Raw genomic sequence first — 16,640 nt, 5'->3', positions numbered from 1 at the left:
CCAAAGAATATTGATGCTGGCAGTGGGCGAGTTCCTTTTTCTTCCTTTTTTAATCATTTTATTTTAAATGCATTCTTGGCGCTGCTTCCAGGCAAATCATGCAGGAGCTAGTTTCAGCCATTTGTTTCAAAATGCTGCGCTGGTATTCTGCCTTGTTACATTTAAATTAAAGCTACATAAAGCCCCCCCCTTTTTTTTAGTTGTGGCAAGTGCACATTCAAAGGGAATATAGCAGAGAGTGCCACAGGCATGGAAATACCCAATTATCTACATTGGTTACTTTTTAAAAAATGCTTCGGGACTTGATTATCATTAAAATTAACTTGAATGTAGCAAATAAATATCAAGGAAAGAAAATTCCAACGAAAGTCCAGAGTTGTCTTTACATAACTCAAGCTTTAATGACATCGGGTGCCTCTGGAACAAGATTTCTGCAGGCCAAAATTAGTTATAACCAAAATTATGTCCCTCTACATGCATGGATTAGACACCTAGATTAGGACTAGTTTCTTTAGACATGGGCTGCCGCCAAAGACATTGGCCTTGCATCTTGTTCTCCCCCCTCTTCCTGGTAATGGCTAGCAACCCAAAATGTGTGACATGAACTCATTGTGCTCTTGAGTCTCCTTGCCAAGTGGCAGCCAGTAAAATGGAGGAGGGGTGGAGAAACATGCTGGGTGATGAGGTCACATCATGCGTTTTGTCCAGGGTTTAATGTAGCTGTGATCGGACAGCTGCTGTGCATCTCATAAGGTAAAGGTAAGGGACCCCTGACCATTAGGTCCAGTTACGACCGACTCTGGGGTTGCGGCGCTCATCTTGCTTTATTGGCCAGCGTACAGCTTCCGGGTCATGTGGCCAGCATGACTAAGCCACTTCTGACGAACCACAGCAGCGCATGGAAAAGCCGTTTACCTTCCTGCCGGAGTGGTACCTATTTATCTACTTGCACTTTGACGTGCTTTTGAACTGCTAGGTTGGCGGGAGCAGGGACCGAGCAACAGGAGCTCACCCCGTCGCGGGGATTCGAACCGCCGACCTTCTGATCGACAAGTCCTAGGCTCTGTGGTTTAACCCACAGCGCCACCTGCATCCCTGTGCATCGCATACTCCACACCAATAAAAGGCAGTGGTGTGGAGTTGTTGCTACCTCTATAGACTCAACAGCTATCAGCACCAGCCATAGAATCATAGAATCATAGAGTTGGAACAGACCACAAGGGCCATCAAGTCCAACCCCCTGCCAAGCAGGAAACACCATCAGAGCACTCCTGACATATGGTTGTCAAGCCTCTGCTTAAAGACCTCCAAAGAAGGAGACTTCACCACACTCCTTGGCAGCAAATTCCACTGTCGAACAGCTCTTACTGTCAGGAAGTTCTTCCTAATGTTTAGGTGGAATCTTCTTTCTTGTAGTTTGGAACCATTGCTCCGCGTCCGCTTCTCTGGAGCAGCAGAAAACAACCTTTCTCCCTCCTCTATGTGACATCCTTTTATATATTTGAACATGGCTATCATATCACCCCTTAACCTCCTCTTCTCCAGACTAAACATGCCCAGCTCCCTTAGCCGTTCTTCATAAGGCATCGTTTCCAGGCCTTTGACCATTTTGGTTGCCCTCCTCTGGACACGTTCCAGTTTGTCAGTGTCCTTCTTGAACTGTGGTGCCCAGAACTGGACACAGTACTCCAGGTGAGGTCTGACCAGAGCAGAATACAGTGGCACTATTACTTCCCTTGATCTAGATGCAATACTCCTATTGATGCAGCCCAGAATTGCATTGGCTTTTTTACCAGCCAGCATGACCAGTGGTCAGGCATGATGAAAGTTGTACTCCTAACATTTGGAGGGGACCAGATTGGCAACCACTGTGAAAAGGCAAATAGAATGTGTATATTTCTCTATATGGATAGTAGCTATTTATCTTCAAGCCTTGCTCATGGGCTTCCCAGAGACATTTAGTTTGCCACCAGTGGAAACAGGGTGTTAGATTAAGTGCAAATTTGTTCTGACCCAGCTGAGCTCTCCTTATAGTCTTCTTGAACCTAGGGAGGGCCATATCTGGTAGGGATGTTCAGTCTTCCCTTGACTGTTCCTGGAAAAGGTTACCTTGGTTTTTCAGCGTTGTTGGGTTCTGCAGCTCCACCAACTCCACCTCTTACACTTTTTACACCTAGCCTACCTGTGCGCACTGTCTTTTCACAGTTAGCTTTGCTTTGCCTCTCTGTCCAAGGGTTTTGTATAAACTAGAAAGGGTACATGATAGTAGTTATCATTTTCATTGCATTTTAGGTCTTATGCTAGTTGTAGCTCCTGGAGTGATCCCTGTTGGTACACTCATATGAAACCAAGATGCCATCTGCGTTATTAACTCTTTGCTAGAAATAAAGGTCATGGCTGGCATCCTTGATACTGCCATTCATAAGATAACACACAAGCAAGTCTTTCAGATAACCTTTAGATGAAACATGTTCACATGCATGCACCCTGAGGAATTACTCCTGGAGCAAGGCTGCAGATGCAAAATGTTAACGGTGAAAACTTTGATTCCCCCCCCCCTCCTGAATTTGGCGGGCACAGGATTAAGCCATTCATATGGAATTTGTTAAAAAGCAAACCGGAATAACTCTTTCAAGCTTTAATGTATCTGGTGTAGATAGCATGTGATAAGCTTTCTGTGATAGAGACATGTTTCCTGTTTCTAGAAAGCAACTGGTTGACATCTGGGTTCTATGTATACATCCCAATCGGCAATTTACTTGTGAGCTACTTATTTGATTGCAGAACTCTGCATACCTTCCTGTACATACAAAGATACGTGCTTATCAGCACACAAGTTCCCTGTGCTCCCTTTTCTTTACCAGTATTATAATATATTTATAAGCATAAAAGTTTGCTTTCATTACTCTGAAATTTCTTCATGTGCTTTATTCGCTTTTTGAAGTAGTTGGGATCACTAGTGTAGCATGGCTTTGTACAGGGCTGGCCCACCCATGGGGCAAGGTGAGGAGATTGCCTCAGGCATCAGGAACCAAAGGGGCAGCAGATTCAGACACCAAGGAATAACCCGCTCACTACTGCCACAGCCTGATCTGTTGGATCTTCTGTCTCCTCAACAGCCCTTCCCCTTGCCACCTCTACAGAGGCCTCTTTGCAAATAGGAGGGCTGCTAGTCTCCTCCCACCCTTGTTCCTGGTGTAGATATATTCACTCACCCCTTCTTCCTTGGTGGGTGGGGGACGGCACCAATTTGTGGTTCACCTCAGGTGCCCAAATGTATTGAGGGTGGTTAAAATGACAAGGTAATCCTATAAATGCTTACTCCATGGGGCCTCCTCCTCTCAAGCAAATATGTATGTACCTATGAGTAAGCCACATTGAATACAGTGGGGTTATTTTCAGGTAAACGTGTAAGACGATTGCACCTCAAATCACTTTAATATAGAATTATGCACATGCTATAAGCCACTCATTGTGGCTGGGGAAACCCAGCTAGATGTGCAGAGTATAAATAATAAAATGATGATGATTTAAACCATGTCTAAATAACAACGCAACCAAATAAAATAAAATCTAAAATTGTTGTTCCACCAATGAATTTAGCTTATTTATTGGTGATATGGAAGACGGGGGGTCCTTCCTCCCCTTAGAGGTGTCCAGCACTTTCACTACTAGGCTTTTGATGCCATTAGAATACATGTCTCATCACACAGACCTGGGGGTGGAACGCTGGGGGAAACTAGCTGAAAACAAAGCTCTTAGTTTGCTACAATAATATGGCTAATTTTAATTGTGTATAGCATTATTTGCATGAAGTATTGTTTTAGGATTTATAGTATTGCTGTTTTAATGTCCCAGTTGTAAACTGCCCTGGGATCCTGGTGGATGAAGGGTGGATTAGCAATGCTGTGCAAGTGTGCATCTTCAAAAAGGGGGGGGGAATACATTAGCAATAGTCCAGAAACATTAGTAGTCCCCCCGCCACCCAGCCAGCCTGAAGATGAAGTTGTATAATCCAATACGCAACTCAGTTAAGTCAGGACACCAGGATTCAACTTCATTTAGTCCCATCAAATAAAGCTTATTTCATGATTAAGTGCCTGAAAATGTTGTAAATGGAGCTACCTAGCTCTGTTAGCATATTCATAGATGCTTCCCCTGTTATTTTGGGTGAACTGAGAGAATCTGTCTCCTCTGCCATGAAAAGAGAGATAGATAGATAGATAGATAGATAGATAGATAGATAGATAGATAGATAGATAGATTTTATCAACATGTGGGAAGTAAAGATTGCATTGGATGCACATCCTCTAGGTTGGGATTATTGCTTACAGATGATGATAATATAGTGAAATGAACCTCATATATTTATTTTTGCAAAAGTACATTTTTAGAATAAATGAAGCTGACCACACACGTAGGCCAGGATCCAAAAACCTGCATGCTGAATCTTCCATGGTGACTACAACGCAGCACAAGAGTCTGTAGTTGTGATGGGGCGGGGGGGAGGTTCAGAACATGGAGAAAAAAGTTTAATGAAAAGCTGGTGAATCCCTTTTCATGCAGTTTGGAGCCTGTGTGGACTTGGGTTCGGAGGCAACTGCTGCAAGCCCAAGGTTGCCACATAAACCTGATACATCAGTGTAGTTTGGGCAGTCTTTTTAATGCACAAAGCATTAATTTGCGCTTTTTCCTTATTGTTTAGAGGTAAAGAATGAAGCTAAACCGAGTTACTCAAACCGCTCAGTTCAGTCCAAGAGCTCATGTACCCATGCAGTAGTTGGCATCAAGTCCACTGATGGAGTCCCGGAACCAGTTACGCTTGTTAATAACCGCAAAGGAGCCCTCCTTCTACCCAGCAATCCCTCGCTGCTGCCCCTTAACTCTGCTGAGCATGGAAAAACTTCCTACTGTAGACTGCAAAGGGCACGCAGCCTACCTTCCAAATGCTGCCATTACCCGAACAAAAAGCCGGGGTTGAACCGAGAGCTCTGTAGGTAGCCCCATAAGCCGGATGCATCAGGCAACCGATACTGCTTTGTGCATGGGTTGTGCAATCTGAACATTTTCAATGTGAAAATGACATTACTAATGCTCAGCTAAGTCCTTGCAGATGTGAGTTTCTCCAGATGTAGTGATTAATACCTTAATCGAGATAGCTAGTCAACTAATGGTTTCTGGTTGGTTTTGTGTTTCCTGTTTGGCTGGCTTTGAAATCTTTACCTTTTTCATCAATAAGCTTGGCAAGTGTACAAGTTTGCATTAATGTTTGATTAATCTTGTTAGCTGTTACAACTTACTTTGGGATCAGCAAAGTTGGGTTTTGTTAAAAGCCCCTGTTAACTGTGTTGTTGGTGACATAGATGAGACAATGAAGGTGACAGATTTATTTTTATAAGCGTATTAAAATAACTGAAATAGCTAAAGACCTTGACCACTGCTTCTTTGAAGTCATTTTCTTGAATGTGCTTAAAGTAAGAATTGAGGATAAAAGCCAAGTAAGATGTTGTTTCAGATGTTCGCCTTTGCACAAAGGCCATTAAAATTACCAGCACATCTTAAATCACTTCATGAAACATTGTCTGGAGGTTATGTCATTGGAATAATATATATATATATATATATATATATATATATATATATATATATATGAATAATCAAAGATTTTAAAACATCCTTGTGACTTTAAAGCTAAACTGCAGTCTAATCATAGTATCTGAAGCCTCATTAGCCATTGTCTGATGCTTCTCCTACACCAAGTATTCCTCAAAAGATAAAACCGTTTAATGCTGTGCCTATTAGGCAAAAGTAAGCTCTAGGTTGTTGCAAGGATGGTACTGTATATTATGTATTACAATCAAAGATATCTAGAAAACCGAAGTCTTGGATTTTATGGGACGGGAGTTCAGATCCTACAATATTCTGTGTCAGATTCCTGAACCTCTGTATTTCAGAATTGATAAAAGGAAGCCTGCATAATTCTGTACATGTATTGATGTTGGTTTATTTTCCAGAATAGTTAAACAAACAAACAAACAATAATAATTTTATCAGTTCAGCAAAAAGGAACACATTTTCATTAAAAGGTAGTTCAATAAATATGCAGTGTTAACAATTAATTGGGCCATCCTAAGCATAGAAAGCTGGTGTAAATTATGTCAGCTTAGGTTAAACTGGCACAATGGACGCCTGATCCAGAGCTAGTTTATGAAGCTCGGGGGGGGGGGGGACACCATAATGAGACCTGCTTGCCTTCAGTGTTTTGCATTCTTAGCTTTGTTCTTGGGACCAGTTTTCTGAACAAGTCCCATTACTCACAACCAATTAAGAGTTCTCCAGACTTCAGAGGTGTGAGAAACTTGAGGTGTGTGTGTTTGGGGGGGGGATCTATAGAACAGGCTTCCTCAACCTCGGCCCTCCAGATGTTTTGAGACTATAATCCCCATCATCCCTGACCACCAGTACTGCTAGCTAGGGATCATGGGAGTTGTAGGCCAAAAACATCTGGAGGGCCGAGGCTGAGGAAGCCTGCTATAGAGGAATCCCGATGTCTACCTTTCCAGGGAGGCCAGGCCAAGTGGTTGAGAGCAAGATCTAGTTCATGTAAATTAAAATTTGGTTGTTATTACCCTTTTCGTTTGAAACCATCTCTGTGTTATTTTAACCAGCAATTTCTATTTTGTCTTGGGATCGACATACTTTAGGAAGCATCCTCTCCCTTATACCCCCCCCAAATGATTTACCTAAATAACTATTATCTCACCTTTCTAGTCTTAAGTATCTAAGGTGGCAAATAAATAAATAAATAAATAAATAAATAAATAAATAAATAAATACTACTGCTCAATGTGTAAAGTGAATTACTTTGGGATAAGAGGATCAAGAAGATATCGAGGGAGTTTGCATTCCCCCCCTTCCCCTAAACACTTGCCCAATTCAAACAGATTTAACTCGATGCCCAAACAAGAGAGGGGTTGGAGCAAAGTTCTTGTCTGCAAATGCTTTGTCCCACGCCATGCAAATTGCAGCACTCTTAATTTAGAGGTTTTTGCATCCTGAATAGTGGTGATGAGATCTCGTTGGATAAAGCTCTGCTCCAAGTCCCATCTGAAAGTCAAGTGCAGGTGGCGAAGGCATGGAGCAAGATGTTTTCAGCGGTGCTGGGACTTAGTTCCTAGGGCTGGCCACACATCATCTTTGTAAGTGTAGTTAAAATGAATCTGCTTCACCGGGCATTTGAGAGTGCCTGAGTTCAAGGAACCTTGAACTGAAGCAGGCCCTTCCCCAGAACATCTCCCACAAGTACATCCCATAAGCCCGCCAGATGGTGAGGGTGCTGGTATTGCCTTTACCTGCTTTCTTTTTCTTCCTTTAAAACTTGGTGCTTAGTGGGGGAGCACCAGGCCAAGCAGTTGTAGTGACCAGCCTCTGCTTCCCTCTATAATACCTAACCCCCCCACTTAGCATTAGGCCAAGCTTTTAAAGGTGCAAAAATGGGCATTGCAGTGCCACTGACTCCACCTGCTACTTGCTCCCACTTCTGCCACCTGGTAAACCCGCAGTGGGCCTGCAGGGAAAGTGCCCCTGATGCCCCTGTCCCCCCTTCTCCTTTTTTTAAAAAAGGTATGTCCTTCACTAAGTAGAGAAGAGACATATTGTGGAAAAAGGAAAGTACAGGTGCTTCAGCTACCTGGTTTGGCTCTTCTCCAATCAGCACCAGCCCTTCAAAATTGTAATAAAAAGGGGTTTTTGTGTGTGTTTTTTAAAATGGTGCCAGCTGCAGTGGGCTCTGCTGTTGGCTTTTCATGGTCTGTAGTAATGTTTAGAAACGTTCGTTTTAATTTTTTTAAAAAAAATTCATTTGCAATCCATATGTGCTGCTCATTGCTTCAGTCAGGAAGCAGTTAATTGGGGATCAGTTAATACAGTGGTTCCCAAACCTTCCCCCCTCCCCTGCCATGGGCCAGTTGAAAATTGCTGAAGGTCTTGGTGGACCACTTATTTTTCTGCCTCTTGTAGCAATTGTAATGTGCCGTGCTAGATGCTGTATGAATTTTAGCTGCATTTTTCTTCAATTTCTTATGTATTGCGTTGCAATTAGAATTCCCTAGAAGCAGTGAAAATGCAACTGAAGTCAAGTGCTTTTATATACCATTGATTTCAGTGGCAACATAAAACACATGCTTACCGTATTTTTCGCTCTATAAGACGCACCAGACCACAAGACGCACCTAGTTTTTGGAGGAGGAAAACAAGAAAAAAAATATTCTGAATCTCAGAAGCCAGAACAGCAAGAGGGATCGCTGTGCAGTGAAAGCAGCAATCCCTCTTGCTGTTCTGGCTTCTGTGAGAGCCGCTCAGCCTGCATTCACTCCATAAGACGCACACACATTTCCCCTTACTTTTTAGGAGGGAAAAAGTGAGTCTTATAGAGCAAAAAATACGGTAACTCTCTCCCAATCAAACTGATGGTGGTGATGCTTCCTATGTGATCCCTTTTGGCAGGGATCATTTCAGGAAATTAAGCAATTTGACTTTTGCAGTGCTTGTGCCATGCAGAATGGCATTTCCTTGTTCTTGTCTTTTTTGAAAGATGCATTTTATAATTCTGTGGAAATGGATTAGTATTTTAAATCAGATCTACCTTTTAAGTGGGTCATTGTTATATCCACATAGTTCTTTGTTTCTTTTGTTAATTTTCGTCCTGCTCTTTGGACACAGTTCTCATGGTAATTCATAACATCACTCTCACTTATGTACTTTTTGCTCTTTTTCTTTTAACTTGGAAGCAACTTCTACCTAAGGCTCAGACACTTCAGTCATTTTTAGTCTTATTTTTATTTTTTAGTTACAAGATGGAAATAAACTTGTTTTATTTTGTTTGTGTAAATTTCTCATATGGAACATTGACAGAAAGAAACTCTTTAAACTGGCAGAGCTCCGATCTGCTTAGAGTGATAAATGATAGAGCCTTAAACATTAACAATAGTGGTTAAATACCATATTTACTCGAATCTAATGCTCACTTTTGGCCAAATTACATTGCAAAAATTAAGGTGTGCATTAGATTTGATGGCACATTTACATTCGCCAGCAAATACTTTTTTTGGTTTCAAGGTTCTGATAATTGAGGTGCACATTACATTTGATGGCACATTAGACTTGAGTAAATATGGTACTTACTGCTAGCTTGTAAGGAAACTTGCTGTAATTTTGGGTGAGGTGAAGACCCTCGTGCAGTAGTGTTAGCCAAAGGCGGTTTTGGTTTTAATAATATTAAGGCGGTTGGCTCTTATTGTTTTACTATTCAGAAGATGATCTTCCACTCAAAGTGCACTTCATCCCCATCAAAAGAACCTCTGCCACAATTCCCATCCTTCGTTATACAGGAAGTTCTCCCGTCATTTGGTCTCGTTCCACCTGCTCCTGTGATAACATCCCCTTTTGTGATAAAGGGTGAAGCGATGAGTTCTGAGTTGTGCTGGAGATCAATGCGCAGCCGCAGAGTTTTTATTTATTGCAAGCATTGAATATCAAGGCATTGAATGCTGCACATCTCTTCACAAAGACTCTGTGGTCTGGCATTCGAGGAGTCAAAACCGATGGGTATTGGGTTCTTTAATAAAGTGTAGTCTGGTAACGTTCAGTGTTTGGATTCTGAATAGACTTCATCTTTTGGTGTATTCAGCAGGGCACTAATTTCCATTTCCCAAAACGCAGCTTAACTAAAAGAAAAAAGAAAAAAAGATGATCTTTTATGAAAGCATGTCATAATCTCTTCAGTCTCTTTCCTCCTCCTCTTCCTCGTCTTTCAAACTGATCTATTTTGACTAACACCAGTTTGGTCTTTATTGAACATAGACAAGATAGCAGTGAAGTATCAGTGTGTGAATGGAATTGTGTGCGTGTGCGTGTTCATTGGCTATTTCGCCTGTATGACATGTGGCGTTCTGAGCTGATCCTAACCTCATCATGGGTTGCCTGTATTTCCAGTTGAAGATGAGCAGCAGCTGACGACACTCTCGCCCAAAAAGAAGCAGCGAAACGGAGGCATGAGAAATTCGCCCAACTCCTCACCCAAGCTGATGAGGTAAGACTCTAAGCAACTCGCATCTTTATCTACTCTCCCAACATATCCTCCCCCCCAATAAAAATGGTGGTGGACGGGGTGGGGGTGTCATGGCAGGGTGGTGGGGAAAGGAGAAGATTGTTAGATGGTTTCTGAAAGGCTGAAGTATTTATTCTGTCAGCTTGTCAGCAGTTAATGATAGAGCTGGAAAAAAAAAATCTGTCATGAAAAACAGTTTGAAAAGCTGTTTGAAAAACACATAGGCTTTAAAGTCTTAGCTGTCACCCTGTCCTGTCCATGTGTAGTTCTTAAACAGCAGTGGCACTAATGATAGCACTAACCAATCAGAAGAACTCATGTGGTTAGTTTGCCTTGGGCAATTCTCTTTTTGTCGGAATCCCTCTGAGTACTGTTTTCTGTACTTAAGGCCATATGTGAGATGTATCATCACAATCAAAAATGAACCTGAATATTACCTTCCTTTTATCCTGTCGATTGAAATCAAATTTCCCCTAATTGATTTTGACTGTGTTTTTTTTTTAAGGTCTAGTAATCTTTGTACTTGGCAAAGCAAAGTTCGAAACTAATGCAGTTTTACTGAGGCTAAAAGCAATATTAATTATGAAATAAGGGGACTTTTGCTTTTTTTAAAAAAAGACATTATGAAGGCAGGTGGTGAAAACATATTATGGATGTTAGTGGTTTTCCCCTCCCGTGTGTTTTCAGATGTGCAGCATTTGTTTCCAGTAGAGTTCCCCTATAGATTATTTTTGTGGGATGAGCCCTAAGCAAAGGTTTTCTGGAGCTGATATTGCAAGCAAGCCCACCTTAGGCTGTATACTAAGCCTCTGGGAACCGCTGCCCCTTAGCAGGCTTGTCTTGAACTCTCCCCATTTTACACCCCATCCCCAGTGAAGCCGTCTCTCCTCAGACCACATCCCTCATGGGCCTCTAATCACTTGAGTGTTTCTTCCAGGTTGGAGTGTGTGCCCTCACACTCAGATAATAACTCTTGCTTGTCTGGATGGATGTTAGGATGGAGTGTCTGAGTGTAAATAGAAACTAATCTACAAAGCTAAAATTTGCCATTGTTGCCCCGCCCACATTTGCCCCTGACTCCACCTACCACTGTCATGTGACTCCTGGGAAGTTGACCAGAAGGGAATGAGGCCCTTGAGCTGACAGAGGTTATTCACCCCTGCGGTATAGTGTTAGGAGCAGTGATAAGTTCTGACACAGTTTTCACTCATCTTATTAAAACTTTCTCATCCACATTACCCTGAGTTTTGCTTGAGGCAAAATCCCGTGGCAAAATAGAGATATCTGGGATACCCACTGCCAAGAAACAAATCGACGGCCTTGCTAAAACCCTCATAATTCCTCAGATGTTTTGCGTAGTAGGAGGCCCCAAATTCACTTTAGATTTTGATGTTGGCCAAATTCTATTAATGATTCTGTAAGAGCCATCCCACTGAATTTGTAAAAAAAATATTCCTCTCTGAAGTCTGTTTCACTTGCCAAGAATCCCCTACCAATGGTCGTGGTGGTGGTGATTTTACAACCACATTTGAAGAAATGTTATACATACAAGCAGAGGAGTACCACAGCTACACCACTGCAACACTCCAAAGCCATGTTACATGGACATTGTGATGGCACTGTTGCAGAAATTTTGGGACACAATGTTAGTCCCTTTTCCCTGCATGTATTTTCACGTAAAGTTGAACTTTGGGTACAAATTATGACCGATTTAGATCCAAGTTACCGTATTTTTCGCCCCATAGGACGCACCACCCCATAGGACGCATCTACCTTTTTTGGGGGGGGGAAATAAAGAAAAAATCCCCCCCCCAGGCATGGGGCAGGCGCGGGGGAAGCAGCCTGCTATCCGCAAGCCTAGGGAGCCGCGCTGGTCTCCCCAGGCTCGCGGAGAGGTGCGCTCTTCAGCGCGCACCAGGCTTCGGAATGCAGGAAGTCCGGGAGCGCAGGCAGCTCTGCGCCACCCTCCGGAGCCCCACGCGGCTTCGCGTCGGGCTTCGCGCCGGGATCCGGAGGGTGGCGCAGAGCAGCAGGAAGCCCGGGAAAGCCTGCATTCGCCCCATAGGACGCACACACATTTCCCCTTCATTTTTGGAGGGGAAAAAGTGCGTCCTATAGGGTGAAAAATACAGTATAATACCTAAATTAGCAGAAAGACAAGTGGGTGTATTTGATTAAAGAAGAACATAAGAGCCTTGCCAGATCATGCCAGGGACATGTCCAGAACCGACTTCTCACAATGGCCAGCCAGATGCTTATGGGAGATCTAGAAGCAGGAACTGAGTGCAACATCACTCTCCCTGCTTTTGATTCCCAGCAACTGGTATTCAAAGGCATGCCTCCTCTGATGAATACACAAATATTTGCAATTATTTGATATTTCTGCTTAACTGCTATCTTATTTCAGTGGCAATATGGATGGACAGATCATCCTGTTTCTGGTCTGTGAACCATTTGCATGTGTTCACAGCTCTGCTCTGCCTGTTTTGGTAAAAATTAACAATTTTTGAGAATCCGCATTTAAATGCATATTTTTAACAGAATACACAATTTAAAAAATAATTTCCTCCAAATAATATTTAAAAAACCCCCTGAGAACCACACCTGAAGAATCCAACATCAGGATAACTATGTTTTGATCCTCACATTAGCTTGAGAGGTGCAAGTCAGATCAGATTGTATTGGAACTCACAAAGGTTGAATTCCTACAGGCATCTCTACCTGGCAGCGGTCAATGTTTCTCTGATGGCTGTCAACAAATCCATATCTTACTTCCCCTCCCCACACTTTCTATCACTAAGTGCAGCTTAGAGAAATATGCATTCAATTGCTCCTGCAGTAAGTCACCTCTGAGACCACCATTTTATCTCCAAGTTGTTTCCATTGGAATAATTTAGGATTGCAGGACCTGGGTTGATTCTTAGAGGGGAAACACACCTAGTTTTGTCCTTTTTGCCCACCACAGGCCATGTATCGCTGTTAAATTGCTGTTCTAAATGCTCCCTGAGTTTCTGTTAACTAAGCCTATGTAAACTACAGTAATTGCCTGTGCAATACTGGTTTGCATGCATGTTTATGGGAGGTGGGGGAGAACTTTCTCACTTGTATGGTGCATGTTGTCATTCCATCATTTCCAATCCACTTATCTCTAAGTCATCTCATCTCCATTAATTTTATCCACTTGAAATTTTAAGGGGGGGGGGGAGAGCGCCCCACCTCCCATTCCTTCTATCATCTAACAAATGTAGGGGCATCAATGTGAAATAAGAGGAGAGAGAGAGAAGGGGGCAGAGCAACATTTGGAGTGAAGTGCACTGTCCCTGTTTGCTATGTAAAGTATGCCTCATTTCTTTGATCTTAAGTCATAATAATTCTAGGGAGTTATACTGTTTTCATATGCTTCAAAGCTGTGTCAAAGTTTTGCTGCTTTAGGGTACTTCTTTATTCTACCGGCTCTTGGGTACTGAGATGACAGGTCCTCGGCACTAGGTGCAGGCTTTTTCAAGTCATAGCCTTCAGCAAAACATCAAATTACCAAATACAGGCTAACACACTTCTACACAAATGCCTTTCCTGTAGATATATTATACCATATATATTAAATACTTTAGTGTTACACGGTACATTTTATGTGCAATAGAAAGTGATGGTTTGAGGTAGCCTTAGGGGGACTTTCCCCCCTCCCCTTCTACAAGCCGAAAAAGCTAGTGTATACCATATCAAGTATGGTTTTTACAGGACTTTCTGCCCGAAGGCCTTTGTAAATAAGTAATGATCAACAGATTGGCTGTGGGTTTTTGAAAAGCATGCCTGTGTCAGCTTGCATGATGGGGGAAGAATTTTCAAAGTGGAACCTGCTTTCATTGCCTGCTGAAGAGGGACTAAGGGAGATTACTCATCCCAAGCTTGAGCTGTCTGCTCAGTAACACATCAGAATTGCTAAACATAGGTCAGGCAATGAGTGGGGAGCTTGCCAAAACTGAACTTGTTTTTGCTTCCTCCCCGGTCTTCTCTGCTGGACTCTAGTCACCTGTCCTTAGTGGCTGATCCCTGACCCTGTCCCTACACCCTGCGTCTTGTGCCCTTGACCAAGAGAAGCATCATTTGCTGGCTCCATGTTTACGAAGCCCCAAAGATGATAAATCAGAATATTGAAAAAGGCCGTTTTGCAAATTTGTATGAACCAGAAATATACTATTTATCTTAAACATCTGCAAATAAATTATTAGACTAACCCCAGCTGATTGTCTCTGCCTAGTTCGTTGAGTTTATATGCAAAAGCCCCATGAGAAATTTAACTAGTCTTATCGAAACTTTTTCTAATCCCTATTGAAATATTGTATGAATGGGAGCTTCCAAATTTAGCTTGAGTTTCATTTTTCTAGTCTAATATATGTGACCCTTTTTGGCTTCAGGAAACCTCTACAATCCATGCACTTAAGTGGAGAGGAGTTCTCAAACTGTAGCCCCACCCTGAAATGCCTCATGTCAAAGTGCTTTAGAAACTGACAGGACTTCAAAAGTTGTTTGTGATATGGCACGAAAAAAATGTTGAGAATCCCCCTGGCCATTTCACACAGCCTTGGGCACACCTAAAATAGTACTTGGGATCCTGACTGTGGAGATTTATATATGGAACAATTTGACTACCATAAAAATGGAACCACTTACAGTTACTGTATTATTTATTTATTTGGAAAGTTTCTATTTTTTTCAGTAATTTAGACTATTACCAACCTCTTGACAGATTACAGTGGTACCTCGGGTTACATATGCTTCAGGTTACATATGCTTCAGGTTACAGACTCCGCTAACCCAGAAATAGTACCTTGGGTTAAGAACTTTGCTTCAGGATGAGAACAGAAATCGTGCTCCAGCAGCGCGGTGGCAGCAAGAGGCCCCATTAGCAAAAGTGGTGCTTCAGGTTAAGAACAGTTTCAGGTTAAGAATGGACCTCCGGAACGAATTAAGTACTTAACCCGAGGTACCACTGTACTGATTTATCTTTACACCCATGGAGCACCCCCCCCTTTAATTCATTTAAAACTGATACATTGATAAGATTCATCAGTAAATGTACATTGGTGCATAGTGTGTTTTCTTCTGCGGAGGTCTTAAACTGGCTGTTAGTATTAGGGAGGACTCTGCTCTTGAATAACAAAATTGAATGGAATCCCCTTTCCCTGTCTTAATTCTTGGCATTCGTAGGATAGGGGCCCCATTCACACGCAATGATCCAATAAACCGTGGAGCCAGTGTAGTGTCATGGTTAAAAGCATTGGGCTCAGATGGTGGAGACTTAGGTTCGAATCCCCATTCAGCAAGTCATGATCTCTCAACCCTACCTACCTCATAGGGTGGTGGTTGTTTTGTGCAGATAAAAAGGGAGGAAGAGCATGTATGCTATCCTGAGCTCTTTAAAAGAAGAGTGGGATAACAGTGGATTGAATAAGCAGATCAGAAATCAGCCTTGTTTCCATGTGCTCCCTCTTCTCTCCTTCCCACACACACACACACCTTCAAAGAAGACGATGTGGTTGGTTAAAAAACTGTTTCCTGTGACATTTGAGCTGAGAAATTGTAGTTTAACTACTGCTTATTCTATGAGTTCGTTTTGGTGCTTATTATCACTAATGGCATGCAACGTTTATTTTGAGTACAACTTTGGGATTAACGTTGGGATTGATAGTCCTTCGAAACCCCAAATGCCCCTCCCTCCCATCCATTTCCCTGGTAGTTGTTGCTGCTGTTCTGACTCTTCCTCAGAGCAGTTTACCTATAATATTTCTTTATTTTAAAATTCCAGGAAATATAAGGGAGTCAGATTGAATTACCTCCAGGGGCCCTGGAGTTTTAACTTCGATTTTTTTGTCACTGTTTCTTGGGGAAATTACATTTCCTTGGTCTACTTGTGCTTGACTGATTCATTGCCTAGTAACATGCCAGGCACTGGAAGGAAGAGGGAAATCTCCTTTGCATTCCCATTCCTTTCTTTCCACTCTCTCGCTTGCTGCTGCCACGGAGCAGCAGTCACATATATGTGGGTTGGCTGGAGGTGGTTTGTCATCTGACTTGTAGGAGGGGAAATGAATGAAATTCTTCACCAGATCTGAGCTCCCTCTCACCCATTCTCTCTCTCTCCAACTCCCTCCTTTCCCCTTTAAATGAAGTATATCGGGACAGCACTGTGGGGACACTCAGGGAACACAAGTAGAGCACCTGTGTGGTGTAGTGGTTAGGAGCAGTAGACTCGTAATCTGGTGAACTGGGTTCGCGTCCCCACTTCTCCACATGCAGCTGCTGGGTGACCTTGGGCTAGTCACACTTCTCTGAAGTCTCTCAGCCTCACTCACCTCACAGAGTGTTTGTTGTGCAGGCGGAAGGGAAAGGAGATTGTTAGCCGCTTTGAGAGTCCTTAGGGTAGTGATAAAGCGGGATATCAAATCCAAACGCTGCTGCTGCTGCTGCTGCTGCTGCTTCTTCTTCTTCTTCTTCTTCTTCTTCTTCTTCTTCTTCTTCTTCTTCTCCTCCT

At 42.6% G+C, this 16,640-nt stretch overlaps 2 protein-coding genes across 33 annotated transcripts in view; one reads left to right on the top strand and one right to left on the bottom strand.

The window, feature by feature from the left end:
- The window catches only part of KCNMA1 (potassium calcium-activated channel subfamily M alpha 1), a 559,506-nt gene that overhangs the window by 466,130 nt on the left and 76,736 nt on the right, over positions 1 to 16,640 (top strand). For 13 of the 15 annotated variants that reach the window (XM_079976992.1, XM_079976987.1, XM_079976997.1 and 10 more), the window contains one exon: positions 9,994 to 10,090. In XM_079976992.1, coding sequence (XP_079833118.1) covers positions 9,994 to 10,090 — 97 coding nt within the window. Of the gene's footprint in view, positions 1 to 4,705; positions 4,994 to 9,993; positions 10,091 to 16,640 lie in introns of all 15 variants that reach the window. The other 2 variants (XM_079976989.1, XM_079976990.1) reach the window with 1 other exon arrangement.
- The window catches only part of LOC307216587 (uncharacterized protein), a 203,732-nt gene continuing 194,944 nt past the window's right edge, over positions 7,853 to 16,640 (bottom strand). For all 18 annotated transcript variants that reach the window (XR_013839156.1, XR_013839157.1, XR_013839158.1 and 15 more), the window contains 2 exons: positions 8,445 to 9,725; positions 7,853 to 8,183 (listed from right to left, as the gene is read on the bottom strand). The gene's annotated coding sequence lies outside the window, so the exon portion shown is untranslated. The remainder of the gene's footprint in view (positions 8,184 to 8,444; positions 9,726 to 16,640) is intronic.

The sequence above is a fragment of the Podarcis cretensis genome, assembly GCF_951804945.1.
Source record: "Podarcis cretensis genome assembly, chromosome: 5".
Classification (NCBI taxonomy): domain Eukaryota; kingdom Metazoa; phylum Chordata; class Lepidosauria; order Squamata; family Lacertidae; genus Podarcis; species Podarcis cretensis.
Note: the sequence above shows the minus strand (reverse complement) of the source record. Positions and strands in the feature narration are given on the sequence as shown.